Here is a 27,794-nt window from a genome sequence, read left to right as displayed (position 1 = left end):
ATTTTGCTCTATGAGTTCAAGGTAACCTAACCCTAACCCTAAGTGGAATTTTCCTCCTAGGTGATTTCCCCATGTATTTTGTTAGGAAACTTAGATAGGGCAACTTAGAAATGTAAGTGCACTCCTAACCATACCCAAGCAGTCCGAGTGTGTTGGCGATGTCCATTTTGCTCTATGAGTTCATGGTGACCTAACCCTATCCCTAAGTGGAATTTTCCTCCTAGGGGATTTTCCCATGTATTTTACCAGGAAACATAGATAGGGCAGGCTAGAAAGGTCAGTTCCCTCCTAATCAAACCCAAGCACTCCGAGTGTTTTGCCGATGTCCATTTTGCACTGTGAGTTTATGGTGATCTAACCCTAACCCTAAGTGGAATTTTCCTCCTATGGGATTTTCCCATGTATTTTACCAGGAAACATAGATAGCGGAGGCAAGAAACGTCAGTGCCCTCCTAACAATGCCCAAGCACTCCGAGTTTGTTGGCGATGTTCATTTTGCTCTACGAGTTCAAGCTGACCTAACCCCAACCCTAAGTGGAATTTTCGTCCTATAGGATTTTCCCATGTATTTTATCAGGAAACACAGATAGCACAGCCTAAAAAAGTCAGTTCCCTCCTAACCATACCGAAGCACTCCGAGTGTGTTGGCGATGTTCATTTTGCTCTACGAGTTCATGGTGATCTAACCCTAACCCTAAGTGGAATTTTCCTCCCATGGGATTTTCCCATGTATTTTACCAGGAAACATAGATGGGGCAGGTTAGAAAGGTCAGTTCCCTCCTAATCAAACCCAAGCACTCCGAGTGTGTTGGCAATGTTCATTTTGCTCTACAAGTTCATGGTGAGCTAACCCTAACCCTAAGTGGAATTTTCTTCCAACAGGATTTTCCCATGTATTTTACCAGGAAACATAGATGGGGCAGCCTAGAAACCTTAGTGCCCTCCTAACCATACCCAAGCACTCCGAATTTGTTGGCGATGTCCATTTTGCTCTATGAGTTCATGGTGACCTAACCCTAACCCTAAGTGGAATTTTCCTCCTAGGGGATTTTCCCATGTATTTTACCAGGAAACATAGATAGGGCAACCTAGAAATGTCAGTTCCCTCCTAACCATACCCAAGCACCCCGAGTTTTTAAACAATGTTCATTTTGCTCTATTAGTTCATGGTGACCTAACCCTAACCCTAAGTGGAATTTTCTTCCCTTGGAATTTTCCCATGTGTTTTACCAGGAAACATAGATAGGGCAGCCTAGTAACGTCAGTTCCCTCCTAACCATTCCCAAGCATTCCGAGTGTGTTGGCGATGTCCATTTTGCACTGTGAGTTTATGGTGACCTAACCCTAACCCTAAGTGGAATTTTCCTCCTATGGGATTTTCCCATGTATTTTACCAGGAAACATAGATAGCGGAGGCTAGAAACGTCAGTGCCCTCCTAACAATACCCAAGCACTCCGAGTTTGTTGGCGATGTTCATTTTGCTCTATGAGTTCATGTTGACTTTACCCCAGCCTAAGTGGAATTTTCCTCCTATAGGATTTTCCCATGTATTTTACCAGGAAACACAGATAGCACAGCCTAAAAAAGTCAGTTCCCTCCAAACCATACCCAAGCACTCCGAGTGTGTTGGCAATATTCATTTTGCTCTACAAGTTCATGGTGAGCTAACCCTAACCCTAAGTGGAATTTTCTTCCAATAGGATTTTCCCATGTATTTTACCAGGAAACATAGATGGGGCAGCCTAGAAAACTATGTGCCCTCCTAACCATACCCAAGCACTCCGAGTTTTTTGGCGATGTACATTTTGCTCTACGAGTTCATGGTGACCTAACCCTAACCCTAACCCTAAGTGGAATTTTCCTCCTAGGAGATTTTCCCATGTATTTTACCAGGAAACATAGATAGGGCAGCCTAGAAAAGTCAGTTCCCTCCTAACCATACACAAGCACTCCGAGTTTGTTGGCAATGTTCATTTTGCTCTACGAGTTCATGTTTACCTAACCCTAACCCTAAGTGGAATTTTCCTCCTAGGTGATTTCCCCATATATTTTGTTAGGAAACATAGATAGGGCAACTTAGAAATGTAAGTGCACTCCTAACCATACCAAAGCTCTCCAAGTGTGTTGGCATTGTCCATTTTGCTCCATGAGTTCATGGTGACCTAACCCTAATCCTAAGTGGAATTTTCCTCCTATGGGATTATACCATGTATTTTGCCAGGAAACATAGATAGGGCAGCCTAGAAAACTATGTGCCCTCCTAACCATACCCAAGCACTCCGAGTTTTTTGGCGATGTACATTTTGCTCTACGAGTTCATGGTGACCTAACCCTAACCCTAACCCTAAGTGGAATTTTCCTCCTAGGGGATTTTCCCATGTATTTTACCAGGAAACATAGATAGGGCAACCTAGAAAAGTCAGTTCCCTCCTAACCATACCCAAGCACCCCGAGTTTTTGAGCAATGTCCATTTTGCTCTATGAGTTCATGGTGACCTAACTCTAATCCTAACCCTAAGTGGAAATTTCCTCCTAGGGGATTTTCCCATGTATTTTACTAGGAAACATAGATAGGGGAGGCTAGAAAGGTCAGTGCCCTCCTAACCATAACCAAGCACTCCGAGTTTTTTAACGATGTTCATTTTGCTTTATGAGTTCAAGGTGACCTAACCCTAACCCTAAGTTGAATTTTCCTTCAATGGGATTTTCCCATGTATTTTACCAGGAAACACAGATAGCACAGCCTAAAAAAGTCAGTTCCCTCCTAACCATACCCAAGCACTCCGAGTGTGTTGGCGATGTCCATTTTGCTCCATGAGTTCATGGTGACCTAACCCTATCCCTAAGTGGAATTTTCCTCCTATGGGATTTTCCCATGTTTTTTCCAGGAAACATAGATAGGGCAGGCTAGAAAGGTCAGTGCCCTCCTAACTATACCCAAGCACTCCGAGTTTGTTGGCGATGTTCATTTTGCTCTACAAGTTCATGGTGACCTAACCCTAACCCTAAGTGGAATTTTCCTCCTATAGGATTTTCCCATGTATTTTTCCAGGAAACAGAGATAGCACAGCCTAAAAAAGTCAGTTCCTTCCTAACCATACCAAAGCTCTCCGAGTGTGTTGGCATTGTCCATTTTGCTCAATGAGCTCATGGTGACCTAACCCTAATCCTAAGTGGAATTTTCCTCCTATGGGATTATCCCATGTATTTTGCCAGGAAACATAGATAGGGCAGCCTAGAAACCTATGTGCCCTCCTAACCATACCCAAGCACTTCGAGTTTTTTGGCGATGTACATTTTGCTCTACGAGTTCATGGTGACCTAACCCTAACCCTAACCCTAAGTGGAATTTTCCTCCTAGGGGATTTTCCCATGTATTTTACCAGGAAACATAGATAGGGCAACCTAGAAAAGTCAGTTCCCTCCTAACCATACCCAAGCACCTTGAGTTTTTGAGCAATGTCCATTTTGCTCTATGCGTTCATGGTGACCTAACCCTAACCCTAACCCTAAGTGGAAATTTCCTCCTAGGGGATTTTCCCATGTATTTTACTAGGAAACATAGATTGGGCAGGCTAGAAAGGTAAATGCCCTCCTAACCATAACCAAGCACTCCGAGTTTTTTGGCGATGTTCATTTTGCTCTATGAGTTCAAGATGACCTAACCCTAACCCTAAGTTGAATATTCCTCCTATGTGATTATCCCATGTATTTTACCAGGAAACATAGATAGGGCAGGCTAGAAAGGTCAGTGCCCTCCTAACCATACCCAAGCACTCCGAGTTTGTTGGCGATGTTCATTTTGCTCTACAAGTTAATGGTGAGCTAACCCTAACACTAAGTGGAATTTTCCTTCAATGGGATTTTCCCATGTATTTTACCAGGAAACATAGATAGGGCAGCCTAGAAACCTAAGTGCCCTCCTAACCATACCCAAGCACTCCGAATTTGTTGGCGATGTCCATTTTGCTCTATGAGTTTATGCTGACCTAACCCTAACCCTAAGTGGAATTTTCCTCCTATAGGATTTTTCCATGTATTTTACTAGGAAACACAGATAGCACAGCCTAAAAAAGTCAGTTCCCTCCTAACCATACCCAAGCACTCCGAGTGTGTTGGCGATGTCCATTTTGCTCCATGAGTTCATGGTGACCTAACCGTAACCCTAAGTGGAATTTTCCTCCTATGGGATTATCCCATGTATTTTGCCAGGAAACATAGATAGGGCAGCCTAGAATCCTATTTGCCCTCCTAACCATATCCAAGCACTCCGAGTGTGTTGGCATTGTTCATTTTGCTCTACGAGTTCAAGGTGACCTAACCCTAACCCTAAGTGGAATTTTCCTCCTATGTGATTATCCCACGTATTTTACCAGGAAACATAGATAGGGCAGGCTAGAAAGGTCAGTGCCCTCCTGACCATACCCAAGCACTCCGAGTGTGTTGGCAATGTCCATTTTGCTCTATGAGTTCATGGTGATCTAACCCTAACCCTAAGTGGAATTTTCCTCCTAGGGGATTTTCCCATGTATTTTACCAGGAAACATAGATAGGGCAACTTAGAAATGTCAGTTCTCTCCTAACCATACCCAAGCACTCCGAGTGTGTTGGCGATGTTCATTTTGCTCTATGAGTTCAAGTTGACCTAACCCTAACCCTAAGTGGAATTTTCCTCCTAGGGGATTTTCCCATGTATTTTACCAGGAAACATAGATAGGGTAACTTAGAAAAGTCAGTTCCCTCCTAACCATACCCAAGCACTCCGTGTTTGTTGGCGATGTTCATTTTGCTCTACAAGTTCATGGTGAGCTAACCCTAACCCTAAGTGGAATTTTCCTCCTATGGGATTTTCCTATGTATTTTACCAGGAAATATAGTAGGCACAGCCTAAAAAAGTCAGTTCCCTCCTAACCATACCCAAGCACTCCGAGTGTGTTGGCGATGTCCATTTTGCTCCATGAGTTCATGGTGACCTAACCCTAACCCTAAGTGGAATTTTCTTCCTATGTGATTATCCCATGTATTTTACAGGAAACATAGATAGGGCAGGGTAGAAAGGGCAGTTCCCTCCTAACCATACCCAAGCACTCCCAGTTTGTTGGCGATATACATTTTGCTCTACGAGTTCATGGTGACCTAACCCTAACCCTAAGTGGAATTTTCCTCCTAGGGGATTTTCCCATGTTTTTTTTACCAGGAAACAGAGATAGCACAGCCTAGAAAAGTCAGTTCCCTCCTAACCATTCCCAAGCATTCTGAGTGTGTTGGCGATGTTCATTTTGTTCTATGAGTTCATGGTGACCTAACCCTAACCCTAAGTGGAATTTTCCTCCTATATGATTTTCCCATGCATTTTACCAGGAAACGTAAGTGCCCTCCTAACTATACCCAAGCATTGCGAGTTTGTGGGCAATGTCCATTTTGCTCTATGAGTTCATGCTGACCTAACATTTACCCTAAGTGGAATTTTCCTCCTATGGGATTTTCCGATGTATTTTACCAGGAAACATCGATAGGGCACACTAGAAAGGTCAGTGCCCTCCTTACCATATCAAAGTACTCCGAGTTTGTTGGCGATGTTCATTTTGCTCTACGAGTTCATGGTGACCTAACCCTAAGTGGAATTTTCCTCCAATAGGATTTTCCCATATATTTTATCAGGAAAAATAGATAGCGCAGGCTAGAAAGGTCAGTTCCCTCCTGACCATTCCCAAGAATTCCGACTGTATTGGCGAAGTTCATTTTGCTCTATGAGTTTATGGTGACCTAACCCTAACGCTAAGTGGAATTTTCCTCCTATGGGATTATCCCATGTATTTTACCAGGAAACATAGATAGGGCAGGTTAGAAAGGTCAGTGTCCTCCTATCCATACACAAGCACTCCGAGTTTGTTGGCAATGTTCATTTTGCTCTATGAGTTCATGGTGACCTAACCCTAACCCTAAGTGGAATTTTCCTCCTATGTGATTATCCCATGTATTTTACCAGGAAACATAGATAGCGGAGGCTAGAAACATCAGTGCCCTCCTAACAATACCCAAGCACTCCGAGTTTGTTGGCGATGTTCATTTTGCTCTACGAGTTCATGCTGACCTAACCCTAACCCTAAGTGGAATTTTCCTCCTATGTGATTATCCCATGTATTTTACCAGAAAACATAGATAGGGAAGGATTGAAAGGTCAGTGCCCTCCTAACCATACACAAGCACTCCGAGTTTGTTGGCAATGTTCATTTTACTCTACGAGTTCATGGTTACCTAACCCTAACTTTAAGTGAAATTTTCCTCCTAGGTGATTTCCACATGTATTTTGTTAAGAAACATAGATAGGGCAACTTAGAAATGTAAGTGCACTCATAACCATACCCAAGCACTCCGAGTGTGTTGGCGATGTCCATTTTGCTCCATGAGTTCATGGTGACCTAACCCTAACCCTAAGTGGAATTTTGCTCCCATGGGATTTTCCCATGTATTTTATCAGGAAACAGAGATAGCACAGCCTAGAAAAGTCAGTTCCCTCCTAACCATTCCCAAGCACTCCGAGTGTGTTGGCGATGTTCATTTTCTTCTACTAGTTCATGGTGACCTAACCCTAACCCTAAGTGGAATTTTCCTCCTATATTATTTTCCCATGCATTTTACCAGGAAACGTAAGTGCCCTCCTAACCATACCCATGCATTGCGAGTTTGTGGGCAATGTCCACTTTGCTCTATGAATTCATGCTGACCTAACCCTAACCCTAATTGGATTTTTCCTCCTATTGGATTTTCCCATGTATTTTACAAGGAAACATCGATAGGGCACACTAGAAAGGTCAGTGCCCTCCTAACCATATCAAAGTACTCTGAGTTTGTTGGCGACGTTCATTTTGCTCTACGAATTCATGGTGACCTAACCCTAACCCTAAGTGGAATTTTCCTCCAATAGGATTTTCCCATGTATTTTATCAGGAAAAATAGATAGCGCAGGCTAGAAAGGTCAGTGACCTCCTAACCATACACAAGCACTCCGAGTTTGTTGGCAATGTTCATTTTGCTCTACGAGTTCATGGTTACCTAACCCTAACCCTAAGTGGATAACCCTAAATACATGGGATAATCCCATAGGAGGAAAATTCCACTTAGGGTTAGGGTTAGGTCACCATGAACTCATGGAGCAAAATGGACATCGCCAACACACTCAGAGTGCTTGGGTATGGTTAGGAGGGAACTGACTTTTTTAAGCTGTGCTATCTGTGTTTCCTGGTAAAATACATAGGAAAATCCTATAGAAGGAAAATTCCACTTAGGGTTGGGGTTAGTTCAGCATGAACTCGTAGAGCAAAATGAACATCGCCAACAAACTCGGAGTGCTTGGGTATTGTTAGGAGGGCACTGACGTTTCTATCCTCCGTTATCTATGTTTCCTGGTAAAATACATGGGAAAATCCCATAGGAGGAAAATTCTACTTAGGGTTAGGGTTAGGTAACAATAAACTCACAGTGCAAAATGGACATCGCCAACACACTCGGAATGCTTGGGAATGGTTAGGAGGGAACTGACGTTTGTAGGGTGCCCTATCTATGTTTCCTGGTAAAATACATGGGAAAATCCCATGGGAAGAAAATTCCACTTAGGGTTAGGGTTAGATCACCATGAACCCATAGAGCAAAATGGACATCGCCAACACACTCGGAGTGCTTGGGTATGGTCAGGAGGGCACTGACCTTTCAAGCCTGCGCTATCTATTTTCCCTGATAAAATACATGGGAAAATCCTATTGGAGGAAAATTCCACTTAAAGTTAGGGTTAGGGTTAGGTCACCATGAACTCGTAGAGCAAAATGAACATTGCCAACACACTCGGAATGCTTGGGAATGGTTAGGAGGGAACTGACTTTTTTAGGCTACGCTATCTCTGTTTTCTGGTAAAATACATGGGAAAATCCCCTAGGAGGAAAATTCCACTTAGGGTTAGGGTTAGGTCACCATGAACTCATAGAGCAAAATGGACATCGCCAACACACTCGGAGTGCTTGGGTATGGTTAGGAGTGCACTCACATTTCTAAGTTGCCCTATCTATGTTTCCTAACAAAATACATGGGGAAATCACCTAGGAAGAAAATTCCACTTACGGTTAGGGTTAGGTAACCATGAACTCGTAGAGCAAAATGAACATTTCCAACAAACTCGGAGTGCTTGTGTATGGTTAGGAGGGCACTGCCCTTTCTAGCCTGCCCTATCTATGTTTCCTGTAAAATACATGGGATAATCACATAGGAAGAAAATTCCACTTAGGGTTAGGGTATGGTCACCATGAACTCATGGAGCAAAATGGACATCGCCAACACACTCGGAGTGCTTGGGTATGGTTAGGAGGGAAATGACTTTTTTAGGCTGTGCCTACTGTATTTCCTGGTAAAATACATAGGAAAATCCCATAGGAGGAAAATTCCACTTAGGGTTAGGGTTAGCTCACCATGAACTTGTAGAGCAAAATGAACATCGCCAACAAACACGGAGTGCTTGGGTATGGTTAGGAGGGAACTGACTTTTCTAAGTTGCCCTATCTATGTTTCCTGGTAAAATACATGGGAAAATCCCCTAGGAGGAAAATTCCACTTAGGGTTAGGGTTAGGTCACCATGAACTCATAGTGCAAAATGGACATTGCTCAAAAACTCGGGGTACTTGGGTAGGGTTAGGAGGGCACATAGGTTTCTAGGCTGCCCTATCTATGTTTCCTGGAAAAATACATGGGATAATCCCATAGGAGGAAAATTCCACTTAGGGTTAGGGTTAGGTCACCAAAATTCCCTAAGTGGAATTTTCCTCCCATGGGATTTTCCCATGTATTTTGCCAGGAAACATAGATTGGGCAACCTAGAAAAGTCAGTTCCCTCCTAACCATACCCAAGCACCCCAGGTTTTTGAGCAATGTCCATTTTGCTCTATGAGTTCATGGTGACCTAACCCTAACCCTAATCCTAAGTGGAATTTTCCTCCTATGGGATTTTCCCATGTATTTTACCAGGAAACATAGATAGGGCAAGCTAGAAACGTCAGTGCCCTCCCAACCATACCCAAGCACTCCGAGTTTGTTGGCGATGTTCATTTTGCTCTATGAGTTCAAGTTGACCTAACCCTAACCCTAAGTGGAATTTTCCTCCTAGGGGATTTTCCCATGTATTTTACCAGGAAACATAGATAGGGCAACTTAGAAAAGTCAGTTCCCTGCTAACCATACCCAAGCACTCCGTGTTTGTTGGCGATGTTCATTTTGCTCTACAAGTTCATGGTGAGCTAACCCTAACCCTAAGTGGAATTTTCCTCCTATGGGATTTTCCTATGTATTTTACCAGGAAACACAGTAGGCACAGCCTAAAAAAGTCAGTTCCCTCCTAACCATACCCAAGCACTCCGAGTGTGTTGGCGATGTCCATTTTCCTCCATGAGTTCATGGTGATCTAACCCTAACCCTAAGTTGAATTTTCCTCCTATGTGATTATCCCATGTATTTTACAGGAAACATAGATAGGGCAGGCTAGAAAGGTCAGTGCCCTCCTGACCATACCCAAGCACTCCGAGTGTGTTGGCAATGTCCATTTTGCTCTATGAGTTCATGGTGATCTAACCCTAACCCTAAGTGGAATTTTCCTCCTAGGGGATTTTCCCATGTATTTTACCAGGAAACATAGATAGGGCAACTTAGAAATGTCAGTTCTCTCCTAACCATACCCAAGCACTCCGAGTGTGTTGGCGATGTTCATTTTGCTCTATGAGTTCAAGTTGACCTAACCCTAACCCTAAGTGGAATTTTCCTCCTAGGGGATTTTCCCATGTATTTTACCAGGAAACATAGACAGGGCAACTTAGAAAAGTCAGTTCCCTCCTAACCATACCCAAGCACTCCGTGTTTGTTGGCGATGTTCATTTTGCTCTACAAGTTCATGGTGAGCTACCCCTAACCCTAAGTGGAATTTTCCTCCTATGGGATTTTCCTATGTATTTTACCAGGAAACACAATTGGCACAGCCTAAAAAAGTCAGTTCCCTCCTAACCATACCCAAGCACTCCGAGTGTGTTGGCGATGTCCATTTTGCTCCATGAGTTCATGGTGACCTCACCCTAACCCTAAGTGGAATTTTCTTCCTATGTGATTATCCCATGTATTTTACAGGAAACATAGATAGGGCAGGCAGAAAGGCCAGTGCCCTCCTAACCATACACAAGCATTCCGAGTGTGTTGGCAATGTTCATTTTGCTCTACGAGTTCATGGTGACCTAACCCTAACCCTAACCCTAAGTGGAATTTTCCTCCTATGTGATTATCCCATGTATTTTACCAGGAAACATAGATAGGGCAGGCTAGAAAGGTCAGTTCCCTCCTAACCATACACAAGCACTCCGAGTTTGTTGCCAATTTTCATTTTACTCTACGAGTTCATGGTTACCTAACCCTAACTTTAAGTGGAATTTTCCTCCTAGGTGATTTCCCCATGTATTTTGTTAGGAAACATAGATAGGGCAACTTAGAAATGTAAGTGCACTCCTTACGATACCCAAGCACTCCGAGTGTGTTGGCGATGTCCATTTTGCTCTATGAGTTCATGGTGACCTAACCCTAACCCTAAGTGGAATTTTCCTCCTATGGGATTATCCCATGTATTTAGGGTTATCCACTTAGGGTTAGGGTTAGGTAACCATGAACTCGTAGAGGAAAATGAACATTGCCAACAAACTCGGAGTGCTTGTTAGGAGGGCACTGAACTTTCTAGCCTGCCCTATCTCTGTTTCCTGGTAAAATACATGGGATAATCACATAGGAGGAAAATTAGGGTTAGGTCACCATGAACTTGTAGAGCAAAATGAACATCGCCAAAAAACTCGGAGTTCTTGGGTATGGTTAGGAGGGCGCTGAGCTTTCTAGCCTGCCCTATCTGTGTTTCCTGGTAAAATACAAGGGAAAATCCCCTAGGAGGAAAATTCCACTTAGGGTTAGGTTTAGGGTTAGGTCACCATGAACTCATAGAGCAAAATGGACATTGCTCACAATCTCGGGGTACTTGGGTATGGTTAGGAGGGAACTGACTTTTCTAGGTTGCCCTATCTATGTTTCCTGGTAAAATACATGGGAAAATCCCCTAGGTGGAAAATTCCACTTAGGGTTAGGGTTAGGTCAAAATGTATATCGCCAACAAACTGGGAGTGCTTGGGTATGGTTAGGAGGGAACTGACTTTTTTAGGCTTTGCTATCTGTGTTTCCTGGTAAAATACATGGGAAAATCCTATAGGAGGAAAATTCCACTTAGGGTTAGGGTTAGGTCAGCATGAACTCATAGAGCAAAATGGACATCGCCAAGAAATTCGGAGTGCTTGGGTATGGTTAGGAGGGCACTAAGGTTTCTAGGCTGCCCTATCTATGTTTCCTGGTAAAATACATGGGAAAATCCCATTGGAAGAAAATTCCACTTAGGGTTAAGGTTAGGGTTAGGTCACCATGAACTCACAGAGCAAAATGGACATTGCTCACAATCTCAGGGTACTTGGGTATGGTTACGAGGGAACTGACTTTTCTAGGTTGCCCTATCTATGTTTCCTGGTAAAATACATGGGAAAATCCCCTAGGTGGAAAATTCCACTTAGGGTTAGGGTTAGGTCAAAATGGACATCGCCAACACACTCGGAGTGCTTTGGTATGGTTAGGAGGGAACTGACTTTTTTAGGCTGTGCTATCTATGTTTCCTGGTAAAATACATGGGATAATCACATAGGAGTAAAATTCCACTTAGGGTTAGGGTTAGGTCACCATAAACTCATAGAGCAAAATGAACATCGCCAACACACTCGGAATGCTTGGGAATGGTTAGGAGGGAACTGACTTTTGTAGGCTGCCCGATCTATGTTTCCTGGTAAAATACATGGGAAAATCCCATGGGAGGAAAATTCCACTTAGGGTTAGGGTTAGATCACCATGAACTCATAGAGCAAAATGGACATCGCCAACACACTCGGAGTGCTTGGGTATGGTTAGGAGGGAACTGACTTTTCTAGGCTGCCCTATCTATGTTTCCTGGTAAAATACATGGGAAAATCCCATTGGAAGAAAATTCCACTTAGGGTTAGGGTTAGGTCACCATGAACTTATAGAGCAAAATGAACATTGCCAACACACTCGGAGTGCTTGGGTTTGATTAGGAGGGAACTGACCTTTCTAGCCTGCCCTATCTATGTTTCCTGGTAAAATACATGGGATAATCCCATAGGAGGAAAATTCCACTTAGGGTTAGGGTTAGGTAACTATGAACTCATAGAGCAAAATGGACATTGTCAACAAACTCGGAGTGCTTGTGTATGGTTAGGAGGACACTGACCTTTCTAGCCTGCCCTATCTATGTTTCCTGGTAAAATACATGGGATAATCCCATAGGAGGAAAATTCCACTTAGGGTTAGGGTTAGGTCACCATGAACTCATGGAGCAAAATGGACATCGCCAACACACTCGGAGTGCTTTGGTATGGTTAGGAGGGAACTGACTTTTCTAGGCTGTGCTATCTCTGTTTCCTGGTAAAATACATGGGAAAATCCTATAGGAGGAAAATTCCACTTAGGGTTAGGGTTAGGTCACCATGAACTCATAGAGCAAAATGAACATCGCCAACAAACTCGGAGTGCTTGGGTATTGTTAGGAGGGCACTGATGTTTCTAGCCTCCGCTATCTATGTTTCCTGGTAAAATACATGGGATAATCACATAGGAGGAAAATTCCACTTAGGGTTAGGGTTAGGTAACTATGAACTCATAGAGCAAAATGAACATTGTCAACAAACTCGGAGTGCTTGTGTATGGTTAAGAGGACACTGACCTTTCTAGCCTGCCCTATCTATGTTTCCTGGTAAAATACATGGGATAATCACATAGGAGGAAAATTCCACTTAGGGTTAGGGTTAGGTCACCATAAACTCATAGAGCAAAATGAACATCGCCAACACACTCGGAATGCTTGGGAATGGTTAGGAGGGAACTGACTTTTCTAGGCTGCCCGATCTATGTTTCCTGGTAAAATACATGGGAAAATCCCATGGGAGGAAAATTCCACTTAGGGTTAGGGTTAGATCACCATGATTTTCCCATGTATTTTATCAGGAAACAGAGATAGCACAGCCTAGAAAGGTCAGTGCCCTCCTAACCATACCCAAGCATTGCGAGTTTGTGGGCAATGTCCATTTTGCTCTATGAGTTCATGCTGACATAACCCTAACCCTAAGTAGAATTTTCCTCCAATGTATTTTACCAGGAAACATAGGGCAGGCTAGAAACGTAAGTGCCCTCCTAACCATATCCAAGTACTCCAAATTTGTGGGCAATGTCCATTTTGATCTCCGAGTTCATGGTGACGTATCCCTAACTCTAAATGAATTTTTTTTCCAGTGGCACTTTCCAATGTATTTTACCAGGAAACATAGATAGGGTAGCCTAGAAAAGTCTGTGTCCTCCTAACCATACCCAAGAACTCCGAGTTTGTGAGCGATGTCATTTTTGCTCTTTGAGTTCATGGTAACCTAACCCTAAGTGGAATGTTCCTCCTATGGAAACTCAAAACATGGTATTTCCTTTTGACAGGTCATTATGATTAGTAAAAATTTGGAAGAAAATCATTCTTTTTTCTTTCCTCCCCTCCAGGATGAAAAGGAAGAGGAGGGGTAAATGTTGAAATGCCTGTATGAAGCTTTCATTACCTTTGGTGCTTTGATTTCTCTGTTGTTATTTTTTTCTACCTAAAAAGTACACTCAATAAAAGTAATAACATTTGTACTCCTTTTTGCCATTTACTCTTAATGGAAACTAGCAAACGTAGCTTTAAATGTCTCTACTATGGAAACACATTGTAATTCTCAATCTGAAAGGGACAAAAAATAAAAATAAGCTGTAATTAGTCAATTGGTCATAAATCATCCACATTGAATATACACCTCATAAAGTCCACATTCATATGCATACAAAATAGGAAAATAAGCTCTTTTCTAGAACTTCTGAGTTGTGGTGGAGTGGGAGAAAAGAGTGGTCTGAATATGAGTCCGCAATGTGATTACAATTCGTCTAGCAGCTCTTCTATTCACCAGAGCAAAGAGGCCATAAATCATGGCTTACAAAACATAGTGTTGCATTCACACAACATACTCAGCTACAACCATACAAATCATATAATTAGTTTAGGGTAATACATAAACCCAGTCATAGATTTAGTCAGTGCTTTTTTTGTAAAAAAAAAAAAAAAAAAAAAAAAAGGTGCCTGAACTCACACACGTCATACAACCCGCCTTGCCTACCCTACAAGGTTCCATCCAAAAAAGGTGCCGGAACTCCGTCCTGGGCATTTTATGACAAGAAAAGCCCTGGATTTAGTTAGCCCTTAATGACTAATGCTTACCCTTATCTCTGCTTCATTATGTACTTCTTGGCTTGTGGCAAACTGTAATTTATTGTCACATTCAAACCGGAAGTCTGCAAATTGGGCTTGCCCTCTAAACTGTAACCACAAGCCATTTGAATTTGATTTGCCCCCTTACCGATTCCCACCAATTGTACATCGTATTATTCTTTCCAGAGCCGATTCTCTCAACAGGTAGAATAACAGCTTTTGAAAGCAGAATGGCTGCTAGTTACCCTTTCCCCCACCCGCACCCCGAGCCCCCTAAATTTATCTTGGATTCTGCTGGTTGGTGATGTGGAGCTGGTGAATCTTTCTCCCCATGAGAGATAGAAAAATGCTTAGTTATTATTTTTGTATTATTTTCTTTGTATTATTACTGTATTTAATCTCCTTTAAGGAGAGCACAGCTTCAGACAATGAGAAGAGAAAGATAATCTCTATTTTTCTCTAGGACTGAATGACAGGGGCAATGGGGAGAGGAGTAACTTGGCAATCTATATAGTGTCCATCTGTTGCTTTATAAATGTTACCCTGAAAGATTGACATGTAAAGTTCTGATAGATGATTATGGTTCCCAGTAGATAGGTTTTCTTTTCAGCATTATAGACCCTTTTTTCCAAGGAGGAGGAGTAAAATTTCTTTTTGTTTTGACCACAGAAAATGAGAAGCTGGGGACACAGTAATTATCTTCTCCTTTTCCCAGTGTGCTAATTCATTACATAACCATTCACAGGTCTATCTATCACAATATCAACAGTACTTGGGGAGACACAATATCTTTCCCTATACTCTACAGGTTTTTAAAGGTTCCACATCATCATTACCTTATTAAAGCATCTGGGCCATCTGTACTTTTATATTTATTGTTTCCAAAATGATAGGAAAACACCCTTTTCTTGAAGGACAAGGTAATGTTTGAACATCCTCACTCTACCACCCATAAAATATACTAGGAGGGGAACTACTCCCAACCAGCACCCTGGCTAGGAGTAATGATAATTGCAATTTAATATTGTATAAAATCCCACAGTGGAGGCATTGGAGTGACAACCATTCCACTTATCAAGCAAGTAACTAAGCACAGGGGGTGGCGCGAGTGTGCGCATGATGCTCGGGGTGGGCCTAGCGCCCGTATGATGCTTGGGGCAGGCCTAGTGCCCACGTGACACTCAGGCCGTGGATATTGTCCACGCAATGCTCAGGGCAGCGCTAGCGTGAGTGGGGAAGAGTGTGCACACACATGCCCACACTGGCCAGCCATTCACGCATCCCGGTAGTGGGCTAAGACCCACAGGTTGGAGACCCCTGCCTTAGATTATATCATCTACACTTATCTGTCAGATGCTGTCAAATTCTTGTGGAAAACGAAAGAACTCTTACGAATTCCAGAGGGGTTTAGCAGAGAAGTTTATTTGCGCAGGTTCAGAAGCACAATGGAGACAGGCAATTCTGAACAAGGAGGGCGGGATTAGACTTCAGTTTTATACTATCCTTCTTTTAGGAACAAAGGACTACACATGGTAATACACATTGTAATACATTAGGATCGTTTCTCACGGGCATACAATGGTAGGTTTTGCTACATACAAAGTATCCATGTGCAAAGCGCATTTGGTTAGTCACATATTACTGACACAGAACTTTCCCAGTGAATTTTCCCAGTGATTATGCATTACATCATTATTCTAGCAATTATGCAGACAAATCATTATTCCAGCAATTGTTCATTTTACTACATTAAGACTGCCATGTTGCCTCATCAGGTATCCATTTCTTGCTCTATATTTCTTTTCCCTGAATTAGCATAAATTGAGGGGATTCCCACTGGGGCAGTTGGACTAGGATAACGAGACTTAGGTTCAGCCATGGAAACTCAAACACAGATCTCTCTGTCCATCCTATCTCAACCTGAGAGAAAAATCAGAATTATATGTATATAACTTAAACTCCTAGAGCCGGGATTTGCAAATGAAACTATTATCAACCATATGATGAATGTTTTTTATGTATTTCTCCATAGCATCCTGTTTCCACAACCACAAAAAAAGTACAAATATGAAATACAATGAATGGGGATTTCACTGACCTGGGGATCCATTTGCCCCTGGCTCCTTATCACTCAGGAAATTTTATTGAAGGACATTCATGACCAGCAAGTTTGCACTAACAGATATTGTTGTTATGCCAAGAGGTACATAAAATAATTCAAATTCAAAATAATAATATAAACTTATTTTTAGATTACATTTTGGGTACAAAATCTATTTTAAAAAGCCTTTTAATTAGAGGAAATGTACATATATGCCATCATAATAATTTTATTTGCCCAAAAGTGTGAACTCCCATGCTCTTAAGACAAAAAAAAAAATAAAAAAAAATAGAGAGGGGAGTCTTGGCTTCACTGGATGTTCCCTGCATTTCCAAATATGTATTCAATGAAGAGAGTCTGAGAAACAATGTCTCAAAGGAAAAACATACATAATGAAATTATTCTTAATGAACAAAGGACTCTTTATGTTATTTGAAATGCGGCCATTTTGTTTTCCCATTATTACAGACCTTCAACAGTTCTTGCTCAGGACTCTTCAGACATTTTGTGATAAATAATAAATGTACTTGTGAGACTCTGGGAACCACTATGTTATAGGACAGAAGCTACCAATTCACCCATAGAAACTGAGGTTGTGGCCTCCCTTGCCCTCAACTTCCTTGTTTGCATAAGTTGTTTCTGATCCAAGTACTCATATGTTAATTGGCTAGTAAAACTACTTAGAAAGGACTAAAAGCCTCACATTTTTAAACTCGCAGTCAGTCTTGATTCTGGATATTCTGGCAGGCCTAGGTCTTTTTCCCATTAGTAATGTACAGGTAGTTCTAGACTTACGACAATTGAACCCAACATTTCTGTTGCTAAGCAAAGCAGTTGTTAAGTGAGATTTGCCCCATTTTATCTTTTGCCAAAGTTGTTATGAGAATCACTGAAGTTGTTAAGTGAACCATTCGGTCATTAAGCAAATCTGCCTTCCCCCATTGACTTTGCTTGTTGGAAGCTGGCTGGGAAGGTTACAAATAGTGATCACATGATCCCAGGACAGTGCAACTGTCATAAATATGCGCCAGTTGCCAAGGTCCGAATTTTGAGCATGTAATCGGGGAATGCTGTAACAGTTGTAATTGTGAAAACTGGTCAAGTTATTTTTTTCAGTGTTGTCATAACTTTGAATGGTCACTAAATGAATGGTTGTAAGTTGAGGACTACCTGTACTATTGTCTCCATTCTGCGTATTAACACAGTCCCAGTAATCATTCACTGAGCTGCACATTCAACTAAGATATAAATTACAGTATTCATATATTATTAGCACAGCAATCCTTGGATGCTGACACTGTAAACTAGTAGAGAAGAAACAGCCCTAGGGAGAATTCAGGGAGGGGCAGACTCCAGAATCTGGGAAATATAAAACAAAACAACTCCCCCTCCTTAAAATATTAAAATATCTGGAAGCTCAGAAGTTCATTAAAGGCTCTTTCACTCTTCAACTCTATTTTAGACAGTACTTTGCCGTTTTGGAAGCACGCATCATTCCCTGACTTTGCTACAAGTCATACAGGGTGGAACTGTAATTCCCTAAATTTCTACAGGTAGTCCTCAACTTATGACCAAAACTGAGCCCAAAATTTATGTTGCTAAGTGAAAAAAATGTTTTGCCCCCATTTTACAACGTTTCTTGTCATATTTGTAAGTGAATCGTGGCAGTTGTTAAATTAGTAACATGGTTGTTAAGTGAATCTGGTTTTCCCCTTGACTTTGCTTGTCAGAAGGTTGCAAAAGGGGATCAATCACATGATCCAGCACAATGAGAGTCAGCTGTCAAGCATCCAAATGTGAATCACATGACCATGGGGATGCTGCAACAGTCATAAAAATGGTTGTAAGTCATTTTTTTCATTGCCATTGTCACTTCAAACAGTGACTAAACTGTTGCAAGTCGAGGACTACCTATATATCCTTCCGATCCCAAACATTTAGATAACTGCAAGAGAGAATGCAGCTGACAAACGAATGGGCGATTGAAGCCATTCATCTTTTTAGCGCCGATTACAAAAGAAAGAGCCCCCACCCGTAATCCCATCCCTTCACCGGAATCTTCCTCCGGATTAAGTGGGAAATAAGGGCGCCCGGCTAAGAGTTAAGAAACTAATTATGTTATCGATGGCACCGGCAAGTCTTCCGCTCTTCGGCTCCTGCACTACAAAAATCGCGCCTCGGCTGTCGGGCGCGCATTCTCCCGGCTCAGCCAGGCGACCTCCGCCTTTCCTTCCACGCCGGCCGGCAGGGAGCGACGGAGAGCCGCGGAAGCCCCAACTCAGCCAATGGTGCGCCACCGAATCAACTGGAGGAAGCTTCCCGCGCCCCCGGTTGTTTGTGTACAGTTTGGAAAGATCTCCAGGGGACTCGAAACACCAGGAGGCAGGCGAGGAGAGGCGGCGGCCGGCCACAAGCAGGTCCCTGCACGCCGGTCCCAGATGGAGAGCGGCGGAAGCGGCGGCGGCGCCCTCAGAGGGGAGACCCAGCCCGGGCGCCCGCTTGCCAGCTGTCTACCCAAAGGGACGGGGGCGTAATTGGGTTAGGGGATTCCAGTACCCGTTGAATGGCGGCGCCCAAACACCTGTCATTGGTTTCGCGGGGAGATTTAACCTAGCTCAGAGCAGAACCCGCGCATAACGAGATCCAAGAGTCCCGTGAATCCGGCCGTGCGCGGGGGATCCACACGTGCTGTAGCTTCGCTTGCCCGAGCCCGGCTTATCGGGCGACCCTGTTACCATCATGAAGGAGACGAGAGAGTCCAAGGATCAGCAGCTCACGGTGAGTGGAAGTGACTTCTCGCCTCTTTCGGGAAGCAAAGTTAGGGGGCCTGGAGGGTGAGATCCAAAAGGGTCGGACTCTTAACTCCCAGGATTCCCAGCCAGCATTACCAATAAAAGCAAGAAACTGGCGGCGCTTGAGAAACAGAGCCTGCAAAGCCTTTGCGGAACTATTAGAAATTGGAGAGGAACATTTAATGGTTTTTTGTTAAAACTGTTCATCCTTCCCTTCTAGTGGCCAGAAGAAATGGGATTATGTGATGTGTTTGTCAATAAGTACACGAAATATGAGAGTAGATGGTTATAAGACTATTCTGGATATAAGGGACCTGTCCCAACTCAAGAGGGATCTGGCCTTACCTGTTTCCATCAACATATTCTGTCCCATAGATTGGAAGAGCAATATACATAAAATTCAATTAAATCTTATGCTGTAGAGTGAAGTGCACCAATAATACCCAACTCAAGAGACCAATACTGGCATTTTCTCCATATTGTGATATTTTGTTACCTAGATACAGTTGTTTGGATTTTATTGGCTAATCAATGCTCTCTGTCACTACTGTCAAAGAAAATGGGACTCGGTGGCGCTCAGCTTCTTCGTTTTAAAGTTTTCCCTAGCTGGGCCCTTCAAAAATAGTGGGTGTTTTCTGATCATAATTCTGTGTTCATTGAATGTATATTATAAGCACAATGTTAATTGTACAATTTTATCTTTATAAATTGATGCTCAGATAAGAAAGGGCTGGTCAGATTCAATGTTGCTATCTTATACAGTTTATTATTTTTGCATTTTTAGTACATATAGTTGAACAATATGAAGAAAAATAAAACAGATTTCCACTCCCTGGAACTTTCAGTGTAAAATAAAGCAGTTATGGGAGGCAGCAGAATCCAATAGAAATATGAATGGAAGGGATGTGTAGTTAGCCTTGATTGCTCACTAGAGTAAAAAAAAGAAGTATAAATTGGAAATAGCGATCACTTGCTGAGAATGTATATAGCTTTTTCAAACATGGTTTATAAGCTGTGTTGCACAATTTAAACCACTCAGTGACCATTTAATGAAAGTTGTATGCAAATATTACACATTAATGTGCAATTAAACATTCAGTGCAAGGACAACATTTGTAAAGCTATTTTGAAAATATATTGTATTGAAATAGAAATCTATTGTACTGGAGCATTAGAAGTGATTTCTTTTGTCATCAGTGCTATGATTGGAGGGTGGGTGGAGAAAAGTATATGAAATAGATTGCAAAAATTAAAGAAGACTCCTTAAAGAATAATTTCAGAGCTGCCAAGGTACTTGTACAACAAGAAAGAAATCTTCCTTGGAGAATGAACCCATCATATAAATTTTGCCTCGCTTCACAAGGAATAGTTTAATTGTCTCTGAAATCAACAGTGCCATGGGATGTGTATCTGACCCCCTCACTGCAATTTTTGAACAACTCTGAACAGATATTATAGAATTGCCAATGGTGAGCGAAATTAATAGTTGTGGTTTAGCAAATTTTGGATGATGGCCCAAAGTTCCCAGTTTCTAGTCAAGCAATATGAGGAACAGAAAGCAAGATGTTTTTCATGGATCCAGATCCTGTGTTAAAATTCATCTCAGGGTAACAGATGAAGCCCTGCTGATAGGACGAGGGAGCTGTGCATTGGAGTTCACCCCTTTGTTGTCTGTATGGGAAACAGTGAACTGAAGTCACTAAATCTTTGGAGGCTTTAGAGATTGAATGGAATGAATCTCATAGGCTGACGTGGCTGTAGCTGGATATGTTGTTCCAGAAATGCTGCTGTCCAGGTGGTGTTTCCTTTCCTCCCAAGGAAAAAGCTTCTCATTGTCTGTTTGCGGCTACCTGCCAGGGCCTCAGAGAGACACAGATGATTTTTCTCTCTGTAGTGATAGACAGACTCAGGTGAGGCACACTGGGCAGGGAAGAACTTGGGAGTTGAAGAAACTCTGCTTACACTTGGGCCTTGGATGGCCAGGGCACGGAGATTGAGGATTTCCATGCAGGTGCTCATTTTTGTCTCTGTTGTTCTTTGGCTATTTCACGAATAGTGAGATACTTCAGTCACTCACCCATCTTCTTGTATTTTAGGTGGCACTTCGCATACGGCCAATCAGCATGGCAGAGCTGGAAGAAGGAGCCACACTCATTGCTCACAAAGTGGATGACCAGGTATTGTGAGAACCCTTTCTGGTAAATGGGTAGAATTTAGTTGAGCCTCATTTTATGAGCTGATCTTTGAAGCTAGGATTAAAATGAATTTCTGGAAATGTTCCCTCCTCACACATGAGGGAGAAACACATTTCATTTGTTTAAAAATTCACATCAATGCAGTATGATGCAAGTCTGAAGTTCTGGTTCAGATTTTAAAAGGAACCGGTAGCGAGGGGAGACATTACGAATGAACATAAACCAAGTTTGTTGGGTCAGCACCCTCTGATCGGAATCGCAGAGATGAGAAAAGAAAAGGTATTCTAACCACAGAAGTTATTCTATTCAGAGCTCAGAGTTACTGTCTAGATTTTTTTTTTATTTGCCACTGTCTATGCTGTCAAGGCTTAATAGAGTAAAGTCCAAAAGCTGATAGTAGGTTTGCCTATCTCAGCATATACACAAAAATAAAAATGCCTTTATTATAGATCTCTGACTATGCATCCACCTAACCTGCTGCTGTGTACTCGGATTGGCAGCAACCAGGTCTCAGGCAAATAAAAGGCAGCATATAAAGGATAAAAGTTTATTCTTTGAACTGGAGTTTGAAGGAAATAACTTGCCATCTGTAACTTTCAGAAAGCTTACTTTTTTTGCAAGTGATATGTTTTATGTAGCTTTCCTCTTTAGCTCTGGCTGGCTGTCAAGCTTGTTTGAAGTTCTTCAGAGCATGGATGTTAAAGGCTGATTCCCACTTTCTTCAAAAACTGAACTTGGCTAGTTGAGGTTCTTCTTGGCCACCAAAGCTCTCGGAAATATATCTTATTAGCATCTGCTAAGTAGCCTTGCTCGGTTCCCATTTGCTGAAGTCAGGAGGGAAATTAGTATGTTGATTAAAAGGATATATTTTCTCTTCTCTTGAGAACTAATGAGAAGAGTTGACTATGATTGACCCAACAAGTCTGACTCCTGAGACCGAGACAGTCTCCTGTGGGAGCCATGATGTTGTATTTATATGCTATATTTGTTAGGGTTGAGAAATTACATCAGAGCTGAGCTTTTGTGACATAGTTTTTGCAGGTTTGGGGATATGAGTTTTGTAAGCGCACTTTGTATTTAGTGTACTGAACTGATAGTCAGACAAGCCCATTGTGGGTGTGCCATGGTATGCTGATTCTAAATCTCTTAAAAACTAGTTTTAACTGCCACTGTTGGACCTTATCAGATCATGGATCAATCTTTTTTAATCTCTTGGAATCTGTTGCTTTCCCTCTCCTCCATATCTAGCAAGCTAAATGTGGGGGTTTTGACCCAATATTTAGGGAGGAGGGACAAGCTGAATCCCAGTTACCATGAAGAGGGAAAATTAGACTAAACTATAGATTTTAATGATTGAGATTAAATTGTAGATTTTGTTTGAGATATACATTTTTGGCTGGTTTTGTAGGTGCAGTAATAGATTAAAACAAAGAATATTGCGTATGCTGATTGAGTTCCTTGTAGAAGAGAAAGTGAGTTAAGCAGTTGAACTAAAGCTTGTCATTTAAGAGTGAGGGTAGTTTTCTGATACATTTTCCACTGCAGAGGGCCAGAGCATTTTAATAATCTACTGCTAAGATTTACAGCTCAAAACTATGTGATTAAATTTCTGGCTCATAGAGGCAACATGTCATGTTATATAGTCTTACTACAAATATATACATAAAATAACCAGAAATAGAATGGAATTAAGCAAAGGGAGCATTTTAAAAATCTAAAAGATACCAATAAAAGTACCAGTTTCTCCAAACAGACCAGACCTTTCTATACTCTTAGTTAGGCAATCTGTTAATTAGGAAAGTAGATGAATAAAAACAACAAAAATAAACAGTAGATTAAATAAAAATGCTGGCAATTGAAAAAAATAAAAATTGCACAGATGCGTTAGATGACTCAAATTTAATGCTTTCAGAAGATAGCTAACTGCAGTTAGCAAGATGCAGAATAATATAATGCTATATTTTATCATTTTCCAAACTTAAGATTTATGACTAGTGCAAATGATCAGTCATCAAAAAGGCAGCTGTTCTAAATGACATCATCCAGATATTTTATTTATTCATAATGAAACTACCACAGGAGAAATTAAAGATGGAGAATTGCCATGAAGTTTCAGTTCTAGAGAATCAGAAAAAATACAGTTTTAAAATTAATTGGCATGTTTATAACTTGCTTTCAGCCACATTGATGTATTCAAGAGTTTTTTTTAAATCAGAACATTGCAGAATATTCTAATTAGTTATAGCTTCCCATTGTACGTCCACACTGTTTGCCTAAGATGAAACAGATAAGTATGGGCTATCATGGAAATAATTAGCAAAACTGATGGTTGTGAGGTAGCCCAAAGTTTGGGGCAAGTCTGAAAGTAATGAATCAAGGATAAATTGATATCTTAGCAGGCAAATATCTAACAATTCCTCCAAGATATTCAATTATTGTGCCTTACAGTACTATTTCCTTGGCTCTTTGACCAGTGTATGTGGAGGAGGGGAGGGAGTTTCTGTGACAACATTATGAAAGGAAACCATGTAGATCTTTGTTGTTGTTTTAAGAACAGGAGCATGTAGTTAAAAAAAAGAGGCAAATTTGAATTGATTACTATAGTTATTTGTGTACCCCTATTAATACAGTGTGACGGGGTCGCTTCTTATTTCTTAAAACTAAGGTTGTCATGGAGACAGCTTTCTCACTGCCCCATCCAGCTGAGGACAATGCTTTATGGACCATGCCAGCAAATTGTTTACAGGAGTGATTTGTCGTCATGACAATAAGGTATTGGATTCAAAACAGGGTTGGTATTAAGCAGTAAGAAGGAACAACATCAGAATTGCTTCCGGGCATGATAGCAGGAGTAGATATACAACCACATCCCTGTCTGGAGCTGAAGTGCATTTCCTCAAGACTAATGCCTTTTAGTCTGGCCATGAGCCAGGACTTCATTTTAATCAGTAGTAATTTTCAGGGCCACAAAGTAAAAGTTACCAAGCAGTCTTTGTTGGTGCTTGCCAGCTTCATTCCAAGGTGTCAGAACACATTTAACACTATATCTACAGTAGAAATGATTTCCAGTCAAGTGGTATCAGATTCCCTTTTCCAAATTAAGAAAATATGTTGGGCGTTCCTCAGCTTGGTCTTTCTGTTGCTTATTTTATTACTATATCCACATAAAAAGAAGAATTAGTCCTGTTCAGTTTATGATTTTTTAATGTGCACATTGCCCTCAAGATTAACAATTTGCTCAACTTTTATATGCATTGGTATCCATGAACATGCATAAGTCTTTTTGTATTCATTTTTATATATGCAAAATGCCTTATTCCATACTTTGTTTAATTTTGGTAGACAATTGTCCATAATCTGAGCCATTTGATTAAAATACTTTTTAATCAAAGAATGAAATCACACCAATTGAAGAAGTATAAATACCAAAGAATAATTGTACATTAGTTTTAGAAGCACAAACTATATCAGTTAATAAGAAAATACAAACCTAACGAATTATTTTCCCCATCCCTAATAGCAGAAAAGATGCCCAAATTCTAATGTGCAAATACATTTACTTTCAGGTATAAGAGTAAGAATTATTCAGGTAAGTAGGAGGCTATCTAGGGTTGTGGAATTCCACATTTTGATCCTTTGTTAACTTAATGCTTTGAAAATTAAGTTATTAATCACTAAATGTTTTTTAAATATTTTATATTAATGAATAAAATGTTGAAATTATTTTACTCAATAGAAAAAATACTTCCAACTTATTTAGAATTTTCTGTAATGATCTTAGTTTTAGCTGAGATGGACTTGTATTTGTTTGCAAATCAAATTATTCCAGAAAATTGAGGAGCAGCCTTGGTGTCTATCTGCCCAATAAAAAACATAGCTGAGACTCTATAAATCTGTCTGAAGCATTTGCCTCTTCCTAGATTGTACGATCAGTTAGAAAATCTGATGGATCAACTTCAAACAGACAGATCTGCTCCATTTTCATACCTTTGGGCAAAATATCCCATCCTTCAGAGATCGGTAAAATGAGGACCCAGATTGTTGGGGGCAATATGCTGACTTTGTAAACCACTTAGAGAGGGATGTAAAGCACTGTGAAGCGGTATATAAGTTTAAGTGCTATTGCTATTGATGAGAAGACTGCATTGCTAGAATGCAATATAAAATCTATGTCACAAATATTGTGAAGTATCAATTATGTAACCTGTATATGTAGGTGTGTGTGTAAATTTTAGTATATTAAGATTAATCAGTAATTATATAATCTACAAATATATAGTCTGCTTGGTTTTGAAAAGTTGTTTCTATGGCTTAAAAGCTGCACCAGATTTTTGAAGTTTGCAGATTGCATATGGAATCTTTGGTTTCACATAGTTGTCAGCTACAACTTATGGGGCAAGAGACATTGCAGTGTAAATGAGCTGGAGGGGGGGGGACAGAAGTAGTTGCATGAATCCTTTGCTTCATATTATTTATTGTCTGCTACAATATCCTTACTATTTATATTAGAGAATTGTCCTGAGAATTGAATTACATGCAGTGAATAGAAATTAAGTTATTCTACTTTCTCTATGTACAGTCAATTATTATTAAGCCTTCACATGAAAAGATCAGTTTCTCAACCCCTCAAGCCTTTCTTTGGTTCCTTTCTACTGTTTGTTTTTGAAATGCAGGTGCCCTACCTGTTTGAGTGTTTAGCAATATATTCCCTGCCAAAGATGCTTTCTCTCTTTTTTTCCCCATTTAATCATGTCAAATTCTCCGAGACTGCCTGAAGAACTCTGCAGTTTTCTTGGCAAGGTTTTTCAGAATGGTTTGCCGTTGCATGCTTCCTAGGGATGAGAGAAAATGACCAGCTCAAGATCACCTTAGGTGGCTTCATGCCTAAGGTGGGGCTAGAATTCCCAGTCTCCCAGTTTCCAGCCTGATGCCTTAACCACTGCCATAAACTGGCTCTTACTTCTCTTTAATGGAGCCTTTTATTCATTACAAAGAAGTGCATTATTTCTTTTCATGCAGCAGTGTTGCTCTTGAAATCCTGTCCTTGGCACACCTGTGGTGACAGAATGAAATGAATCTCATGGAACAATGTTTAGCTTCAGATGAAAACTAAAGCAGCCTTGGGTCCCTTTATCAAGAACAACTCTCTCCTTTCCCTTTTATAGTCAGTTTGTGCAATTCCATCTGTCCTGTTCCAATGGTCAAGGGAGAGGGACCAATTGTACTGTATAATAATATCTGGTTGGGATTTTCAGCCATTCTCTAAAACTCAGCTGGGCTGCTTAGCAGCATGTTTTTGTGGGGCTTGGGGACTCAAAAAGAAATCTGGTAGCTGTAAGTTATCTATTACCGTCTTTGTAGCACAAAACCTATAACAAGAGGTATTCAGCCCAGCCAAATGTTTAAGCTCCCTCCTTTAACATATATTAATTCATTCATACTTTAAATCAGGTGATGGTTATTGAAATGCTATTTAGTAGCTCTTAGTGTAAATAAGGTGGAGCTTTTGACTATTTAAATTGATTATTTCTCTTTGTTGACTATAGCAGTTATTAGGCTATAAAATATTGGGGAAGTCCCAGGATATCCTCCATATTAATTTACCAGCTACACCTGTTCTCCAGGGAGTGTAAGGTATTGTTCCTCATTTGCTTCACATATCTGATTTGGAATCTTCACAAGAATTGAGAATCCTTGTGAGATATTTTTAAGACTAAATAGTACCATGAATTCAGGTTTCTACAATACTCTTCTGAAGTCTAACCACTATGCTCCACTGGTTAATCTGTTCTTGTGCTTTTTTTAAAACCAGCCTCTCTGGTACCTAGTATTAATGACTGTCTTACAGAGAATCCCTTTAAAGGCCTCTTGGAAATGGTGAAACCCAACCCAATGTCGCTATCAAAGGCAATTTGATCTCTATATACACAAAGACAACAGGCTGTGCTCACAGGGTGTAAGGGGGAGGGGGAGACATGCTGACATCTGCTATGTCTTTAGTAGCTGATTTTATAGCAGATATCCAGTTCTACGTCGCCACTGTTTAATCCTCAGTGAAAGCACTCAACATCTACCGAACATAGGCATAGAATCGATTTCAACAGCTATTGGGGATATTACTGGAACAAACCTTATGATAAGAATCTAAGAATTCTTTCCAAAAGATCAGCCACAGCCATATAGGAAAAGTTCCCAAGTTTCAAATGTATTAAAATTTACATTGTATTGTATGTTTTGAAGTTTCACTACAAAACACACAGTAAATATGCAGCATTGATAGAAACCCCAACTGTGCATCAGGAA

General features: G+C 41.0%; 2 protein-coding genes across 2 annotated transcripts in view; both read left to right on the top strand.

Moving 5' to 3' along the window:
* DNAI2 (dynein axonemal intermediate chain 2) overlaps positions 1 to 13,795 on the top strand; it is a 55,172-nt gene extending 41,377 nt beyond the window's left edge. The window contains exon 14 of the mRNA XM_015815238.1: positions 13,665 to 13,795. Within this exon, the coding sequence (XP_015670724.1) occupies positions 13,665 to 13,688 (24 nt within the window). The 3' untranslated portion in view covers positions 13,689 to 13,795. The remainder of the gene's footprint in view (positions 1 to 13,664) is intronic.
* Positions 13,796 to 19,243: 5,448 nt separating this feature from the next.
* KIF19 (kinesin family member 19) overlaps positions 19,244 to 27,794 on the top strand; it is a 46,039-nt gene continuing 37,488 nt past the window's right edge. The window contains exons 1-2 of the mRNA XM_029283985.1: positions 19,244 to 19,282; positions 21,393 to 21,473. Coding sequence (XP_029139818.1) covers positions 19,244 to 19,282; positions 21,393 to 21,473 — 120 coding nt within the window. The remainder of the gene's footprint in view (positions 19,283 to 21,392; positions 21,474 to 27,794) is intronic.

This window comes from Protobothrops mucrosquamatus, unplaced genomic scaffold, assembly GCF_001527695.2.
Source record: "Protobothrops mucrosquamatus isolate PMUCROS unplaced genomic scaffold, P.Mucros_1.0 scaffold_99, whole genome shotgun sequence".
Classification (NCBI taxonomy): Eukaryota; Metazoa; Chordata; class Lepidosauria; order Squamata; family Viperidae; genus Protobothrops; species Protobothrops mucrosquamatus.
This window is presented reverse-complemented; position numbering and strand designations above follow the sequence as displayed.